The sequence below is a fragment of the Anabrus simplex genome, chromosome 5 (genome assembly GCF_040414725.1).
Source record: "Anabrus simplex isolate iqAnaSimp1 chromosome 5, ASM4041472v1, whole genome shotgun sequence".
NCBI lineage: Eukaryota > Metazoa > Arthropoda > Insecta > Orthoptera > Tettigoniidae > Anabrus > Anabrus simplex.
The window spans coordinates 216,496,002-216,510,226 of record NC_090269.1 but is presented as its reverse complement, the minus strand read 5'-3'; the positions used below and the strand labels follow the sequence as shown (position 1 = coordinate 216,510,226).

At 42.1% G+C, this 14,225-nt stretch overlaps 1 protein-coding gene across 1 annotated transcript in view; it reads right to left on the bottom strand.

The window, feature by feature from the left end:
• The window catches only part of LOC136874446 (fat-like cadherin-related tumor suppressor homolog), a 671,031-nt gene that overhangs the window by 634,313 nt on the left and 22,493 nt on the right, over positions 1 to 14,225 (bottom strand). The window contains exon 3 of the mRNA XM_068227805.1: positions 3,771 to 3,978. Coding sequence (XP_068083906.1) covers positions 3,771 to 3,978 — 208 coding nt within the window. The remainder of the gene's footprint in view (positions 1 to 3,770; positions 3,979 to 14,225) is intronic.

Sequence of the window (14,225 nt, the reverse complement as noted above, 5' to 3'; positions counted from 1 at the left end):
GTTTCAATTGTCACGTAATCATCTTCAGTTGTGAGACATGTTAATAACGAAATAAATCGATAAGTAACCAACAGCAATTACACACGTCTGTGACACATAAACAGCCGGCAATTCCAAAATAACAACAGTTTCGACCGAAACAATAAATACGCAGGTATTTTGAGTCGCTCCTCTGATAACATGTTCGATAATTATAAAGAGCTATGATACCGAAATACTTTCCCTCAATTATGATAAAATTATTGAAAACGTCGTTGGCAAAACTGACTAGCAAGAAGGAGAAGAAGAAGCAGCCAAGCTCAGTGGCTTACTGGCCTTCAGATCTCAAGTTGGCTAGTTATCCTGGTTCAGTCCGGTGGTATATGAAGGTGCTTAAATACGCCACATTCCTGTCGGTGAATTTACCGGAAGAGAACTTTAGGTTCAGCGACGTAGCTACGTTGAGACACTGGACCCCGGGAGATCTCTGAAATTAAGTAGGGCATGTCCTCCATTTGAATGGTGAGCCGACGTGCTGTTTGCTAGAAGAAAGGGAAGCGGCGACTCCACTGCATGTAATAAACTCCGGCTCTGGATGGTTCGAATCGGCCCCACGGTGTAGGAGTAGCGTGCCTGTCTCTTACCTGGTGGTCCCGGGGTCGATTCCCGGCCAGTTCAGGGATTTTTACCTGCATCTGAGGTCTGGTTCGAGGTCTACTCAGCCTACGTGATTAAAATTGAGGAGTTATCTGACGGTGAGATAGCGGACCCGATCTCGAAAGACAAGAATAACGGCGAGAGGATCCGTCCTGCTGACCACACGGCAACTCGTAATCTGTAGGCATTCGGGTTGAGCAGCGGCCGCTTGGTAGGCCACGGTCCTTCTGAACTGTTGCGCCATGTGGTTTGGTTATTTTTTTCTGGATGGTTCATCAGTGGCTCTGCCTTAGCTGAGGGCAATTACTAAGTCACCAATGTCCAGGTTTGAAAAAAAAAATTAGTGTAAGGGAACTCTTGCAGGACGAAAACCGGCGCCTCAGCGTTTCAGAAAATGGTAAACGTAGAAATGGGACATCAAATTATTATTATTATTATTATTATTATTATTATTATTATTATTATTATTATTATTATTATCATCATTATTAAGACCTAGTAAGTATAAGAAAAATAAATTGACGACTCCCAGCTGATAGCACATGTATTCTAAAAAGAGGCCGACACAGGGTTGACAACATTCATTCGCTTCGCGGAGCAATGCATATCTAAGTCGGCCCACACCGCAAAAGCTGTACTGTATTCAAAGTGAATTCTTAATATGTCGGAGAGAGGCGTGCTACCATTTGGATATCAGAAGACATATTTAAGAAGTTAGTAGTTTAGGAGACTGATCCTTCATACCATTTTTTTATTTGCCTTCCACGTTTTTTTTTGTAAGAAATAAAGTTTGCGAGATGTAGTGTTACAGAAGAATCCTTGGTGTGAGACCGGATTCCAAACGAAGAGGCACTGAACGGAGTAGGAGAGAACAGAATGATTTGGCGATATTTGACTGGAATGGTTGGTAGTTGGTTGGTTGGTTGGTTGGTTGGTTGGTTGGTCGGTCGGTCGGTCGGTCGGTCGGTCGGTCGGTCGGTCTGGTTACATTCTGGGATATACGGGATTTGTTCATATAACTTTGGAGGGAGGTATATGGGGTGAAAATTACCGAAGGCGACCAAAGAATCAGTATGCCAGACAGATTAATAAGGTGGTAGGATGTGAAAGTTATGTAGCGAAGAAGAAATTAGCCAGCGATATATTGATAAGGAAAACTCCATCAATCCAGGCCAAATGGGCAACACTTTAATGTTTTTAACAGTGGGGTCGAATGGGTTAAGGTGAGAAGGATTGGAGAACTAAACCAGACCAGTCCAAGGACTGAAGACATCAAACAGAAAGAAAAGTCTTCTTGTACGGTTTAAGCAATGGTATTACAAACGTTCACATTCTTTTTCAACAATCTGCTTTACGTCGAACCGACACAGGTAAATATTATGGCGACGTTGGGACAGAAAAGATCTAGGAGTGGGAAAGGATTGACCATGGCCTTGATTACGGTACAGCCGTAGCATTTGTCTGGTGTGAAAATTATTGGAAACTACGGGAAACCATTGCCCAAACCCCGCAGCCACTCCCTTGATACAAACGTTCGTCTCTTCTCTTAATGACGACCTTCGAGTCCATTAATAATTGAAAATTTGCTTGCTTTTTATGAAGATCATGAATTGTAAAAACAGCTGTGAGCTTGCATTCGGCAGATGGTGAGTTCAGATCCACCATCGACAGCCCTAAAGATCGTTTTCCGTGGCTTCCAATTTTCAAATCAGGCAAATGCTATGAATGTATCTTAGGAAAGGCCGCGGCCGCTTTATTTTCATTCCTAGCCCTTTCCCTATTTTTGCGTCACCGAAAACCCTCAATGTGTTAGTGCTATGTTAAACCACTAGTAATAAAATAAAATATTGTAAGAACAACAGAGGTTGTATTATTTTTGTGCGCCACTGTACTGCAGGAGCGAATTTTAAGAAGCATACGGTTGCTTTCTGATCCATGAATTCTTTAGGTAACATAAAGTCTGCACTAGAGACTGACTTGCACGCCATTTCAGCAAAGTTCCGTTCCAGGCGGTGTTGAGAAACATGACTAGTTAGGAAAAAAAGAGGAACTTCTAACTTTGTTATGGCAAGTTTGTCCTCAGAGTCGTGAGCGAAGACGACTGAATTATCCTTGAAACTAACATGTTACACGACTAGAACATTAACACAATTCTTCCATTAACACCATCAGACAGCTAAATGAACTACAGCGTGCACCATCACTGACTGAAACAACATTTATCTACGAATCATCATCATCATCATCATCATCATCATCATCATCATCATCATGTACGACTCGTTGGCTGAATTGTCAGCGTACTGGCCTTCGGTCCAGAGGGTCCCGGGTTCGATTCCCGGCCGGGTCGGGGATTTTAACCTTCATTGGTTAATTCCAATGGCCCGGGGGCTGGGTGTTTGTGCTGTCCCCAACATCCCTGCAACTCACACACCACACATAACACTATCCTCCCCTACAATAACACACAGTTACCTATACATGGCAGATGCCGCCCACGCTCATCGGAGGGTCTGCCTTACAAGGGCTGCACTCGGCTAGAAATAGCCACACGAAAAAATCATCAACATCATCATCATCATCATATTATTATTATTATTATTATTATTATTATTATTATTATTATTATTATTATTATTATTATTATAATAGAGAAAGGTAAATTGTAATGTTTAAGAAATGCAGTGTATATGAAGAATTTATCCTCATGAATACCACAATTGATACTTTTGTTTTTGTTTCGATTTATTAAATGTCCTCATAGAGGTTGGATAATCGAGACGCTGAAGGCGTAAGGATAAAAATTTCAATTCCTATCGGTTAATGAAGAAAATTAGATGACCTCTTTCGGAAAGTTACATAGTACTGGGGTTCGCTCAGAAAGGACCGATTAATTCCTGTGGGTAAACGCGGTCTAAATAAACCACTAAACCTAAGTGATCTAGCGCATAGCGTATTATGCCTGTCTGTAGACAGAAGTCTTTGCTTCGCTTTCCATTTTTCTTTTCTAGTGAAAGTCATCACTGGTGATAAAGGTAGTTGGAAGAAAGTCGGTAGTTATTCATTTGTTATAATGTAACAGTCAGCTCCACACTTCTAAAGTGACACACATAAAAAGAACCTGGGATACTTACCAGTGTCGGGGTCGATGATGAAGAAACTCTCTGGGTTTCCAGCCGTTATGCGGAAGGTGAGCTTCTGGTTGGGATCGATGTCATGGTCCTCTGCCTTCAGCTGCAGCACTTTCTTCCCCGAAGGAGAGTTCTCTGGTACGCTGGGATAGTACACAGGCTCTACTGTCAGGGGCGTGTTGTCATTCTCGTTCAGGACCGCGATATACACCTGCAACATGGCGGCCAACTATCGTCACCGTCATAGGACTTGTCCTCAACTGACTTCTTGCCACAGAACACTTAAAGGTTTAACTACTACAACCAACAAGAAATAAAATAAATTTATTGATAAGGTACGTTACTGATGGAACTGATTAATATTCAAACTTAAGTAGCAACATGCTCACTCAACCACACAAAAACTGTCCGGCAAAGTAATATTTAATTGTATACATTCTCGAAAGGCGAGGATACTCGTAAACTGTGGATAGCTGGTGGCCGAAGAGATGATACTTGGGATACTACCACCTGCAAACTATGTTTATACTACTTCAAACAAGAGGATTTTGAAATAAAGTCATCTTCTGTGACGGCCAATTTCTGTGCGCTTGAGTATTCGTTTTAGTTAAAACTCAATTATATTTCGAAGAATTTTAATGGTATCTCCAGAACATACTGTATTCATTAGTAGACATGATATGTGTCAAGGAAACGAGATGAAACTCTTTATGTTTCGCAGAGAACTTTGATCCACGTCTTCAGAAGAAAATCTCGACTGTTCACGAGGAAGTCTTCTACAATAATGAGGGTTTGAATTTAAGAATGCTTTGCCGTTGGAGCTGTAGTGGTACGCTCATTCGTCACCAGGTGGCTCGCTGTATGCTGGCACAGCACTAGCATTCCACGCGGGAGCTATCTATCCATCTATCTATAAATGTTTTCATTCCCCACCCTGAAGGGGTGGGGCGGGTCACCTAGAGAGTAACGCCCTCTCTCTGGCCAAGAGATGCGGGCGGGTTGGGGAGATGTGATGGAAGAAGGAGGTGGGTAATGGATGTAAAGAGTTAGGAGATGGGAGAGGAAGTGTGCCTATGCCTAAGTATTGCACAACGCTTTATTTATTTCATCTATGAAGTTACAAAAATACAAGAATGATCGTGAAATGTTACAAAAGTATAGTTCACTGTGTTACAGGTATGCAGGAAAGAATGAAGGGGTAGAGAGAAGATGTAAAGGCTGTGGGACAAAGGAGGGGTTTGTGCGAGGGTTATGGTAATGGGCGAGGATGTGAAATAGACAAGATAAGTATTGCAAGGAAGTGAACAAGAGCTGGAGGAGGTTTGATGGGAGTGGTATTGGGGTAAAGAAACCGAGTGGAGGGTAAGAACGGATTTGTAGACTCGGTGGATGGCAAGGAGGAGCTGGCCGGGGACGGCGACGGGGTGTTATAGGGCGATTAGAAGGTCGGGGTGGAGAGCGAGATGGTTCAGTCTGACGATGGCGGCCTTGAAGATGGATACCGTTGGCGATGAGATGTTGGACGTCGTCCGTAGTCGGTAGGTGGAGTCTTACGAGGTATGTCCTCGCGGGAGTTGACGACAACATTACGCTCCAGTTAAGATGTTCTATCACATCGAGTGTGCTTGAGTAATAATAGAGAGGACATCAGACGAATCAGGGACGAACTTCGTAACATAAATAAATATAAACTAATAAAATAAAATTCATCGAAAGACACCAGGACAGAATAGAACAGAGCTGAAGAATCGAAAGAATGTGTGCGGAGAAAACCAAAGGATTGTAATGATGTGAGACAGTGTGGGAGGGAGAGGGGTCATGACCGATGTACACACTTTATGAAAGTATGACACATACTTCGTCATCAGCTCCCGCTTGGAGCGCTGTGCCAGCATACAGCGAGCCACCTGGTAATGAATTAGCGTACCACTACAGCTCCAATGGTAAAGCTTCCTTAAATTCAAACTCTCATTATTGTAGAAGTGAGATTTTCTCGCCTACGGGCGTCAAATAGAAAGACCTGCATCTGGCGAGCCGAACCCATCCTAGGATATCCCGGCACTAAAAGCCATACGACATTTCATTTCATTTTTTTCTGAAGACGCAGAGCAAAGTTCTTGCGAAACGTAAATAGTTTTACCTTGTTTTCTTGAAACGTCGTAAACCCAAAAGCCCATATTATGTCTACAAGTACGGGCCATGAAGGCATTAATGTTAACACATATCTCATTAATTGTAGAGATACCAACTATAAAATCGGATCACCAGATATAAGGTTTTATTTCACACCACTTATGAAATAATTTAAATATATTGATGAGTGACTTGTCAAACCACTTGAAGGGGAGATAGAACTCTAAAAATTAAACATTTTGATTTTATAATTTTCTTCCTACAAAATAAAGAGGAATTATTTAATCAAAGTTGTGAATCAGATGTTCAGAAGACAATTTCCGATGTTTGTTAAATTACAATTAAATACAAATAATTTCGTATACGAAACCCTTGCACTCTCAAAATTAATTGATATAGAAGGCTGTGGTTTCAGTTATTTGTAAATAGATCTTCATTATTTACGGTAATAGCATTGTCAAGACGAGTATGGATACTTCGATTGAAGTGTTTGGTTAATAATATTCAGTATGTAGTTGTGAATGTTCAAAATTAATTACTCTGAACAAGGTTTCAAATGTGATATTTTCAATATATTTTGTACCCCCAGTCGTGATTGAGACAGTGGAGTGAGCGGATGTGCTGAGTAGAGTGCTGAATATGGGCGATTCACTAGTGCAGTACAGGGCAGCTATAGTGAGGTGGAATGGAGGAGTGAAATGTGAAAAACTGATAGGAGAGATGAAAAATGGGCAGCAAATGGGTGTATTGTTAACCTTGATGATAGCCGCAGTGATAGCAATCTTATTGGAAATTGGTGGAGTTGAGGTAAACCCGGGGCCTGGACCAGTTGGTGTAATCGGATGGGAAGACTTCGAAATGATTAAGGAACTGATCAAAGAAGCATGTCAGGATGAACAAACAAGAGACCTAATTAGAGAAAAATCCAAGAAAATAAATAAGGAAATACGAGAGTAAAGACAGTGTGTTAAAGAGGAGATGAATGTGATAAAAGAGAGAGTGGCTTATAACACGGAGGAAGTAGAACGACTGAAGACCAAAGCCAGGGATTTAGAGGAGGAACTGAGTCAAGCTAAGTGGTCGGAAGACAGTACTAACCAAGAGCTCAGGAGGAGAACCTTTTTATTTGTGGTGTGCCGGAAGGAGACAACGAAAAAAGGTGGAAATAAAGTGGTAGAAGTAATACAAAGTAAAATGAAGATAAATTTTAGTGAGGTGGACATAGACGATGTGGGGAAAGTGAAGGGTAGGAGACCGATCAAGGTTAAATTAATAATATTTTGTAACCTTACTCCACGAACTACTAACCGGATAATATTACAACTCTCATCATCGCTGTAAGATGATTAAACTAAGATACTAAACCGAAATCTTAGTAACATCTCTCTTACTGCCAGTAATTACATAGAATTCAAGGAAGAAGAATCATTTGAAACACACGCGTTCTTGTCACAAAATGCTGGATATAAATGGAAATCATAAATCTTACTGAAACCACGGTCACATAAATACGGTTATGTGAAGTAAGAGGGCATTCAAAATGCAGATACAGGGTGGTCGGAAACAAAGTGGACCGAATATATGAGCGTTAGAGCGTTAGTTGTACTAATAGGTAATTTGAAAAAATTACGTCGATACCTCACGCCGATGGAATTTTATCAGCTGCTGAAGTTAGCCAATCACATCGCATTGTGGGCGAATTGAAATGGGCTTTATGAGACGGTGTTGCTTTGAGAGATATGTCGAGAAATGAACATCAAACACTAACACGCCGTGGGTTTCAGTCAGTGCCATCGTAGCGTGCTTGCTATCGGCCGAGCCTCTCAGCAGGCAGGTACTTGTTCAATTCCCTCTCCTGGAGAAGTTTATTACTTCTATGGGAGCTCTCCATCCAGTCATAAGCCATGTGCAGATTTAGCAACACTGCGTCGCAAAAACCCACATGTAGCGATCTGATTGGCTAACTTCAGTAGCTAATAAAATGAGATAGGCGCAAGATATCGACGTAATTTTTTAAAATTCATTATCAGCATGACCAACGATCTAACGCTCCTATACCCAGATCACGTTTTCTCCGGCCACTCTGCCTGTATACAGTAAATATATACTTTGAAGAAAGTTTGGAATAGTGTGGGATTAGGCACGTTATGTGGTAGGGAGTGTGAAGTCCTATTGTAAGTGTACAGGGCGGTACACCTCCACGCCGCTAATTCAAACTTTGCGCCAGTTGAAACTCCCCTACTGGAGGAAGTCTGAACTTTATCTAAGGTGTTAATTTTCAAGTTTCTCAGAAGATGTCATTACTTGGAAATTTTGAAGTTTCTGAACTGGGTCGTTTTCGACGTATTTTTGTTTTTCCTGTAGTAAGAAGTGTGAACATTCTCTTCTAGAGGACACTACTGAAGAACTACAATGGTGCACCCTAGTGCGAAGTGAAAGAACTATGTTTTTGGAGAAATTTTGAATCCATAAGTTTGTTCTTTGTTAAATTTCTTTCAGTCATTGTTTAAGTTGGCAATATTAACCCTTTCTTTCCCCTTGTTTTGAATTTAGCCAATCCCGAATTTCTTGAATTAATTTTCCACCAATTATGTGTTTCTTCTTCATATTGTGTATGGGTTTTCTTGGTTATCCAATAAAATGATTGTGGGTGGGTGTTTTCATTCCTGAAACGCCTCGAACTTTCCACGAGAGTATATAAACTGCTGATTTTCGGGTCTCTGCGCCACTTCTGTACCAACTTTCAAAGTGTAAAGTACGTAGCAGGGGGCGGGAAGCGCCTCTTTCTTCGGGCAGCAGTTCAACAACAAGGTAATGGCCGTTTAATAACTTCTTTTCGTGCCAGCTCAGCAGTTTAACTCTCGGGGCGGGTCCGAAGCGTTTCCACCATGTAACTTTTCCCTAAAATGTAAAGACTCTTAGTATCTATTCTCTTTTAAGCTACATATTGGGATAGAGAGTGCCTAACCCTCTCGAACTTTCACTCATATTGTTTTGAGGTGAACTTATTTTTCACAACCGATTCTTCCTTAACGTAATGTAAATTGTTTCTTTCTAAAGTCACCTCTTTAGTATGGGATTAGCCCTTGCATTAGCGGCCTAGAGCCAGATTAGGTTTTAAACAAAATGTATTAGGAGTGCAGATCGCCTCCTCTCAAATTGGTATTTTAGAGGCCATATCATTAACCTTTTCTCACTTAATAGGCCTCAGTAGGTTGGGTATTTTACCCCTGTGTTTATGTCCTTAGAGGACAACTTGAAGGTGGAGTTTGGTGTGGCCTTGGATAGGCTTAAAGTTTGAGAGCGAGTGGCTCTTTCTTGAAAATTGAGTGTTGTATGCCTCGAGGAGACCTTTCTGTGTAATTTGGAGCGAGTGCTCCTGGGCATGAATGGGGTTTTCTGTCCCTCTGTTAAAACTCATTTTGGAGTTAAGTTGGGCTAATTGCCCAAGAATTGTGAGTTCGGGGCTCGAAGCCCAAAACCGGTAAAGACTGTAATTGTACTTTTGTTGCCTTGCTACTCTGTACCTGCCATGCTTGTTATTTCCTGATTTTGAAAAGAAAATATAACCTTGTTAAATTTTAAATTAATTTTAATTTCGTAGCCTGAGACCTGTTCACCACCCGCACCTTCTTTCACCTCTGCTGTTCCACAGATACCTCGGAACAAGTGGTAGCAGAGCGTGGTTGAATGGGTCTCAATTTAGCCCCTTTTGACGGCTAAACATTGCTTTGATTACAACTCTAACTATTTTCTCACTTGCTGGAATTTTTACTTTTTCCTTTTTCAAAATTGTTTTGTCATCATGCCCGGCCCTCGCGATGTTCTCCATCTTAACTATTTGCGCAAGGAGGAGTTGATCTATGAATTAACTATTAGAAATGTGCAATCTGGAGGCACGGTTACGGTAGACACAAATAAGCTTAGAGAGTCCCTTGATTTGCCCATTTCCATCCCCACGTTGGGAGAGAAAGAAATTGACGACTCTCTTTCCACGATCACTGACAATACTACTGAGCTAGCATCTGTAGTTAGTTTTTTGAAGAAAATGATCCTTCTCCTAATCAAATTAAGCGTGTGCAAGCCAGGCTATTTCATTTTTCAAATAGAGTTAACGATCTGTTGTCTCTGAAGTTGAATGACGTTCAGAGGAAGGAAGCTAGTATGGTTCTCGAAAATCTTTCTGAATTGTCCAGTAAAGTTACCCAATAGTTAACTGGGGAAGTTCCTCCCAAAACTGATCAACCCGTCACGGTGAATGTAGGTAGCGAGGAAGAGCCTCCTAAGGGAGACGTCAATAGGAAAACCGTTGCAGCTCAAACAACCTCTGCCCCATTGGACAACGAGTCTGAACACCGAACCTCGTTGAATAATGTACGTTCTGAATTAACTTCTTTGCCACTTAAACCTTTACCTACTATGTCACCTGGGTTCAGCAGCTTGCCTCATCCATTAGCAATGCTGCTCAGAGGTATCTCTAAGTTTTCTGTTAATACCACTAGTGAAGTAATTTCATTTTTAAGGTTTTTAGTTGAGTTCCAGGACCATGCTCTTGTTTTTTCTCTTTCTCCATGTCAGATTTTGCAAATCATCTATCCCTATGCAATTGGTATTCTCTCAGACAAAATAGTAAGAGCCATTGCCGAGCAATCACCTATTGAGGACTTCCACGCCCACTTGTTAGCTAACTTCATCCCGGCTAGGGCAAGGTCCTCCCTTATTCAGAAGTACAATTATCGTGTACAACGGTTGGATGAAAACTTGGCAGATTTCATCCAAGATATTAAGTTCTATACTAGAGTGTTTGCTCTTCACTTCCCGGAGGATCAAATCGTACAAGCTATTGTGGAAGGTATCTCACCATCCTATAGGTCATATTTGTGTTTCGCGGCGTGCCCGCAAACTTTCTCTGAACTTGAAGCATTGGCTGTCTCAGCGGAAGGAGTTAGATACGCCGATTCATTGCGTGTAGCGAAAGAACCTCCTCCTTCTTTTGGCAATCCTCGGCCTCCACCTCGCCGACCTGTCACACCTCGTAAATGCTATGCTTGCGGGTCACCTGACCATCTTCGCAATAAGTGTCCATTGATCAAATCTAGTAGGGCAAATAATGGAGCTGGCTCATCACCAGGCTGTTTTAAATGTGGGGCTTTCTCACATATCGCCAAGAATTGCCCAAATTCGAATAGCACCCCCTCCTGCTCAACTTCTGGTGCAAATTCCACCAATGCCGATAATAAAAAGTGACTAGTGGCTTCGGCTGAGTCGACTAATCCATCTTCCCGAGGCTCAGCCCCTGGTAAACAGGTCGAAAATTCAGGGAAAATTCAGTCCTCAGATTCATCTGTTGAATGCCCCAAAGAATGTCTGAGGATTGCGGAGGATACCCCAGCACCGGTGCCTTTTCTCAAAATTGAGTTAAATAATGAGCCTATAACTGCTCTATTAGATTCAGGCAGCGTTTGTTCTATTATTTCGGCTGAATGGTATTCAAAATTGAAATCTGTTTGTAAACTATCTGACTATGGCTCATCTCCTGTTCAATATGTTTCGGCTAATTCATCTCCATTAGAAATTCTAGGTTCTGTAAATGTCAAAATCCGCATTTTTAAATTGACATGGAAAATTAAATTGTTTGTGGCCAAGCACTTGTCTTGCCCCATTATATTGGGAGCTGACTTCATTTCTCACACTGGTCTTGTACTCGATCTTCGGAGTAGGTCGTGCACTTTCAAATTTGCGTCTAATTGTAAAATTCCATTATTGAAATGTAATTCTGCATCATGTTCATCTATTTCGCCTACCCAGGATGAGATGTTGTTAGACCTTAGACATCTACCTGAGGAGCAGGCTGATAGTATTCGTAAGCTGTGTCAGTCGTTTCCAGAGGTGTTCTCTGATACTCTCGGTGTTACTGACCTTATTGAATACAAAATTGAGGTCACGGATTCGATTCCTGCCCATTTTCCACCATATAGGCTATCTCCACCTAAAATGAAGGCTCTGAAAGAAATCATCGATCAGATGTTGAAGGATGGTATTATTAGGCCCTCTAAGTCGGCGTAGTCTTCGCCTATTTTTCTAGTCCCGAAACCACAAGGTGGCTTCAGGCCTGTCATTGATTATAGGGCTCTCAATCGGAAGGTGGTGTTGCAATCTGTGCCCCTTCCTGACCTTCATTCTTGTTTTTCATGGTTTCGTAAGGCCAAGTTCTTTACTATCTTGGACCTGAATCAGGCCTATAATCAAATTCCCCTAGCGGAAGAGTCTAAACACCTTACAGCGTTTGCCACGGATTGGAATTTGTACGAATACAACCGCGTGCCTTTCGGGCTCCCCACGGGAGCAGCTGTACTCACCAGACTGCTAGATAGGGTCTTCTCCGACATCAAATTTGAGTACTTGTATCACTACCTGGATGATGTCGTCGTATTTTCGGAGACCTTTGAAGAATATCTAGATCATCTGCGAGAAGTTCTCAATCGCCTTCGTAAGGCTGGGTTAACTGTTAAGTTGTCCAAGGTTGCCTTTGCTAAGCCCTCCATGTCATTCCTAGGGCATATTGTCTCACCTGATGGTGTTGCAGTCGATCATTCTAGAACACAGGCCATCCGTGATTTTAAAACTCCTAAAGACATCAAAGGTATCGCCAGGTTCATTGTAATGGTGAATTTCTTCAGGAAGTTTATTCCTAACTTCGCTAATAGAGCGGCGCCCTTGAACCTTCTTCGTAGGAAAGGCATCAAATTTGAGTGGGGACCTTCTCAACAAGCCGCTTTTGAAGATCTTAAATTAGCTCTCTGTAATGCCCCTGTCCTTGCTATGCCTGATTTCTCAAAGAAATTCATCGTCCAAACCGACGCGTCGTCGTCGGCGGTAGCTGCAGTCCTTCTTCAAGAGACTGAACTAGGGAGGCGACCCATCGCCTATGCATCTAGGACTCTATCGGCTCAAGAAGCCAAGTATTCCATATATGAGCTCGAAGGTTTGGCAGTCTTATTTGCCCTAGAAAAGTTTCGTCTCTATCTGGAACATGTCAAATTCGACCTGGAGACGGATAATCAAGCCTTAAGCTGGGTCTTAGGTAGGCCGCGTCGTACTGGTCGTATAGCCCGTTGGGCCATCCGTATTTCTGCTTTCCAATTCGAAGTCAGGCATATCAGAGGTACCGAAAATGTTGTTGCTGATGGACTCAGCCGTATGTTTTCCAACGACGTTGAGACCCATGAACCGGTCGACAGTTCATCACCTCCCGAGTCCATACTATTTGATGTTAATGCCATCTTAACAGATGCTCCCATGCTCTTTAGGGATATCGAGAAATACCAACGTGAAGATCCGACGCTGGTTGCGATAATGGAAACCCTTTCTTCTGGGGAACATGTCGTCCCTTATGTACTGAGGAATGGTGTTTTATGTTGCCCATCGAGGCATGACAAGATGATGAAAGTTGTCGTTCCAGCTGTTCTTGTACCTATGATCTTCAAGTACTATCATGAGACCCCATTAGGGAGGCATCTTGGAATCTTTAAAACTCGCGAAAAGATTCGTGAAAGGTTCATCTGGAAGGGTATGGACGGTGAAATCCGTGAACTAGTTAAGGCTTGTAAATCCTGTTTGCTTAGTAAACCAACCATGTCCACTAAGGTAGGCCTGTTGTCTTCTCATCAAGCGTCACGCCCCATGGAACGCCTGTATATTATGTAGGACCCTTCCCCCAGTCAAAGGGAAATGCCAACAAGTTCATCTTTGTATGTGTAGATGGTTTTACAAGATTTTCCTGGTTATTTCCGACTAAGCTGGCTACCGCTCAGTCCACCATTACTTGTCTAAATTCTATCTTTGCTTCTTTTGGTCCGTGTCAATATATTGTATCTGATAATGCTAAGGCTTTCACATCTAATTTATTTCGTAAATTCTGCTTCGACCTGTCCATCTCTCATGTGACTACTTCTGCTTATTACCCTCAACCATCTCTGGCTGAACGGGTTAATCGTAATGTCAGGTCCGCGCTTATTGCCTATCATCATGAAGATCATTCTAGGTGGGACACGTCCCTGCATTGGTTAGCTTTTGCTTTGAATTCGGCGGTTCATGAATCTCACAAGTTTACTCCAGCTTCGCTGATGTTCAAGTTTGTTGCCAACACGCCGCTCTCTAACCTCTGGTCTCTGAGTGACATTCTACCTGAGACAATAGACCCGGACAACATTAAAGATCCTTGGAAGAAGGCTAAAGCCAATCTTAAGGTGTCTCATGAAAAGGTTAGGGAAAGATATGATCGTGGACGGAGACCCACCAATTTGAAGGTAGGCGACCAAGTGA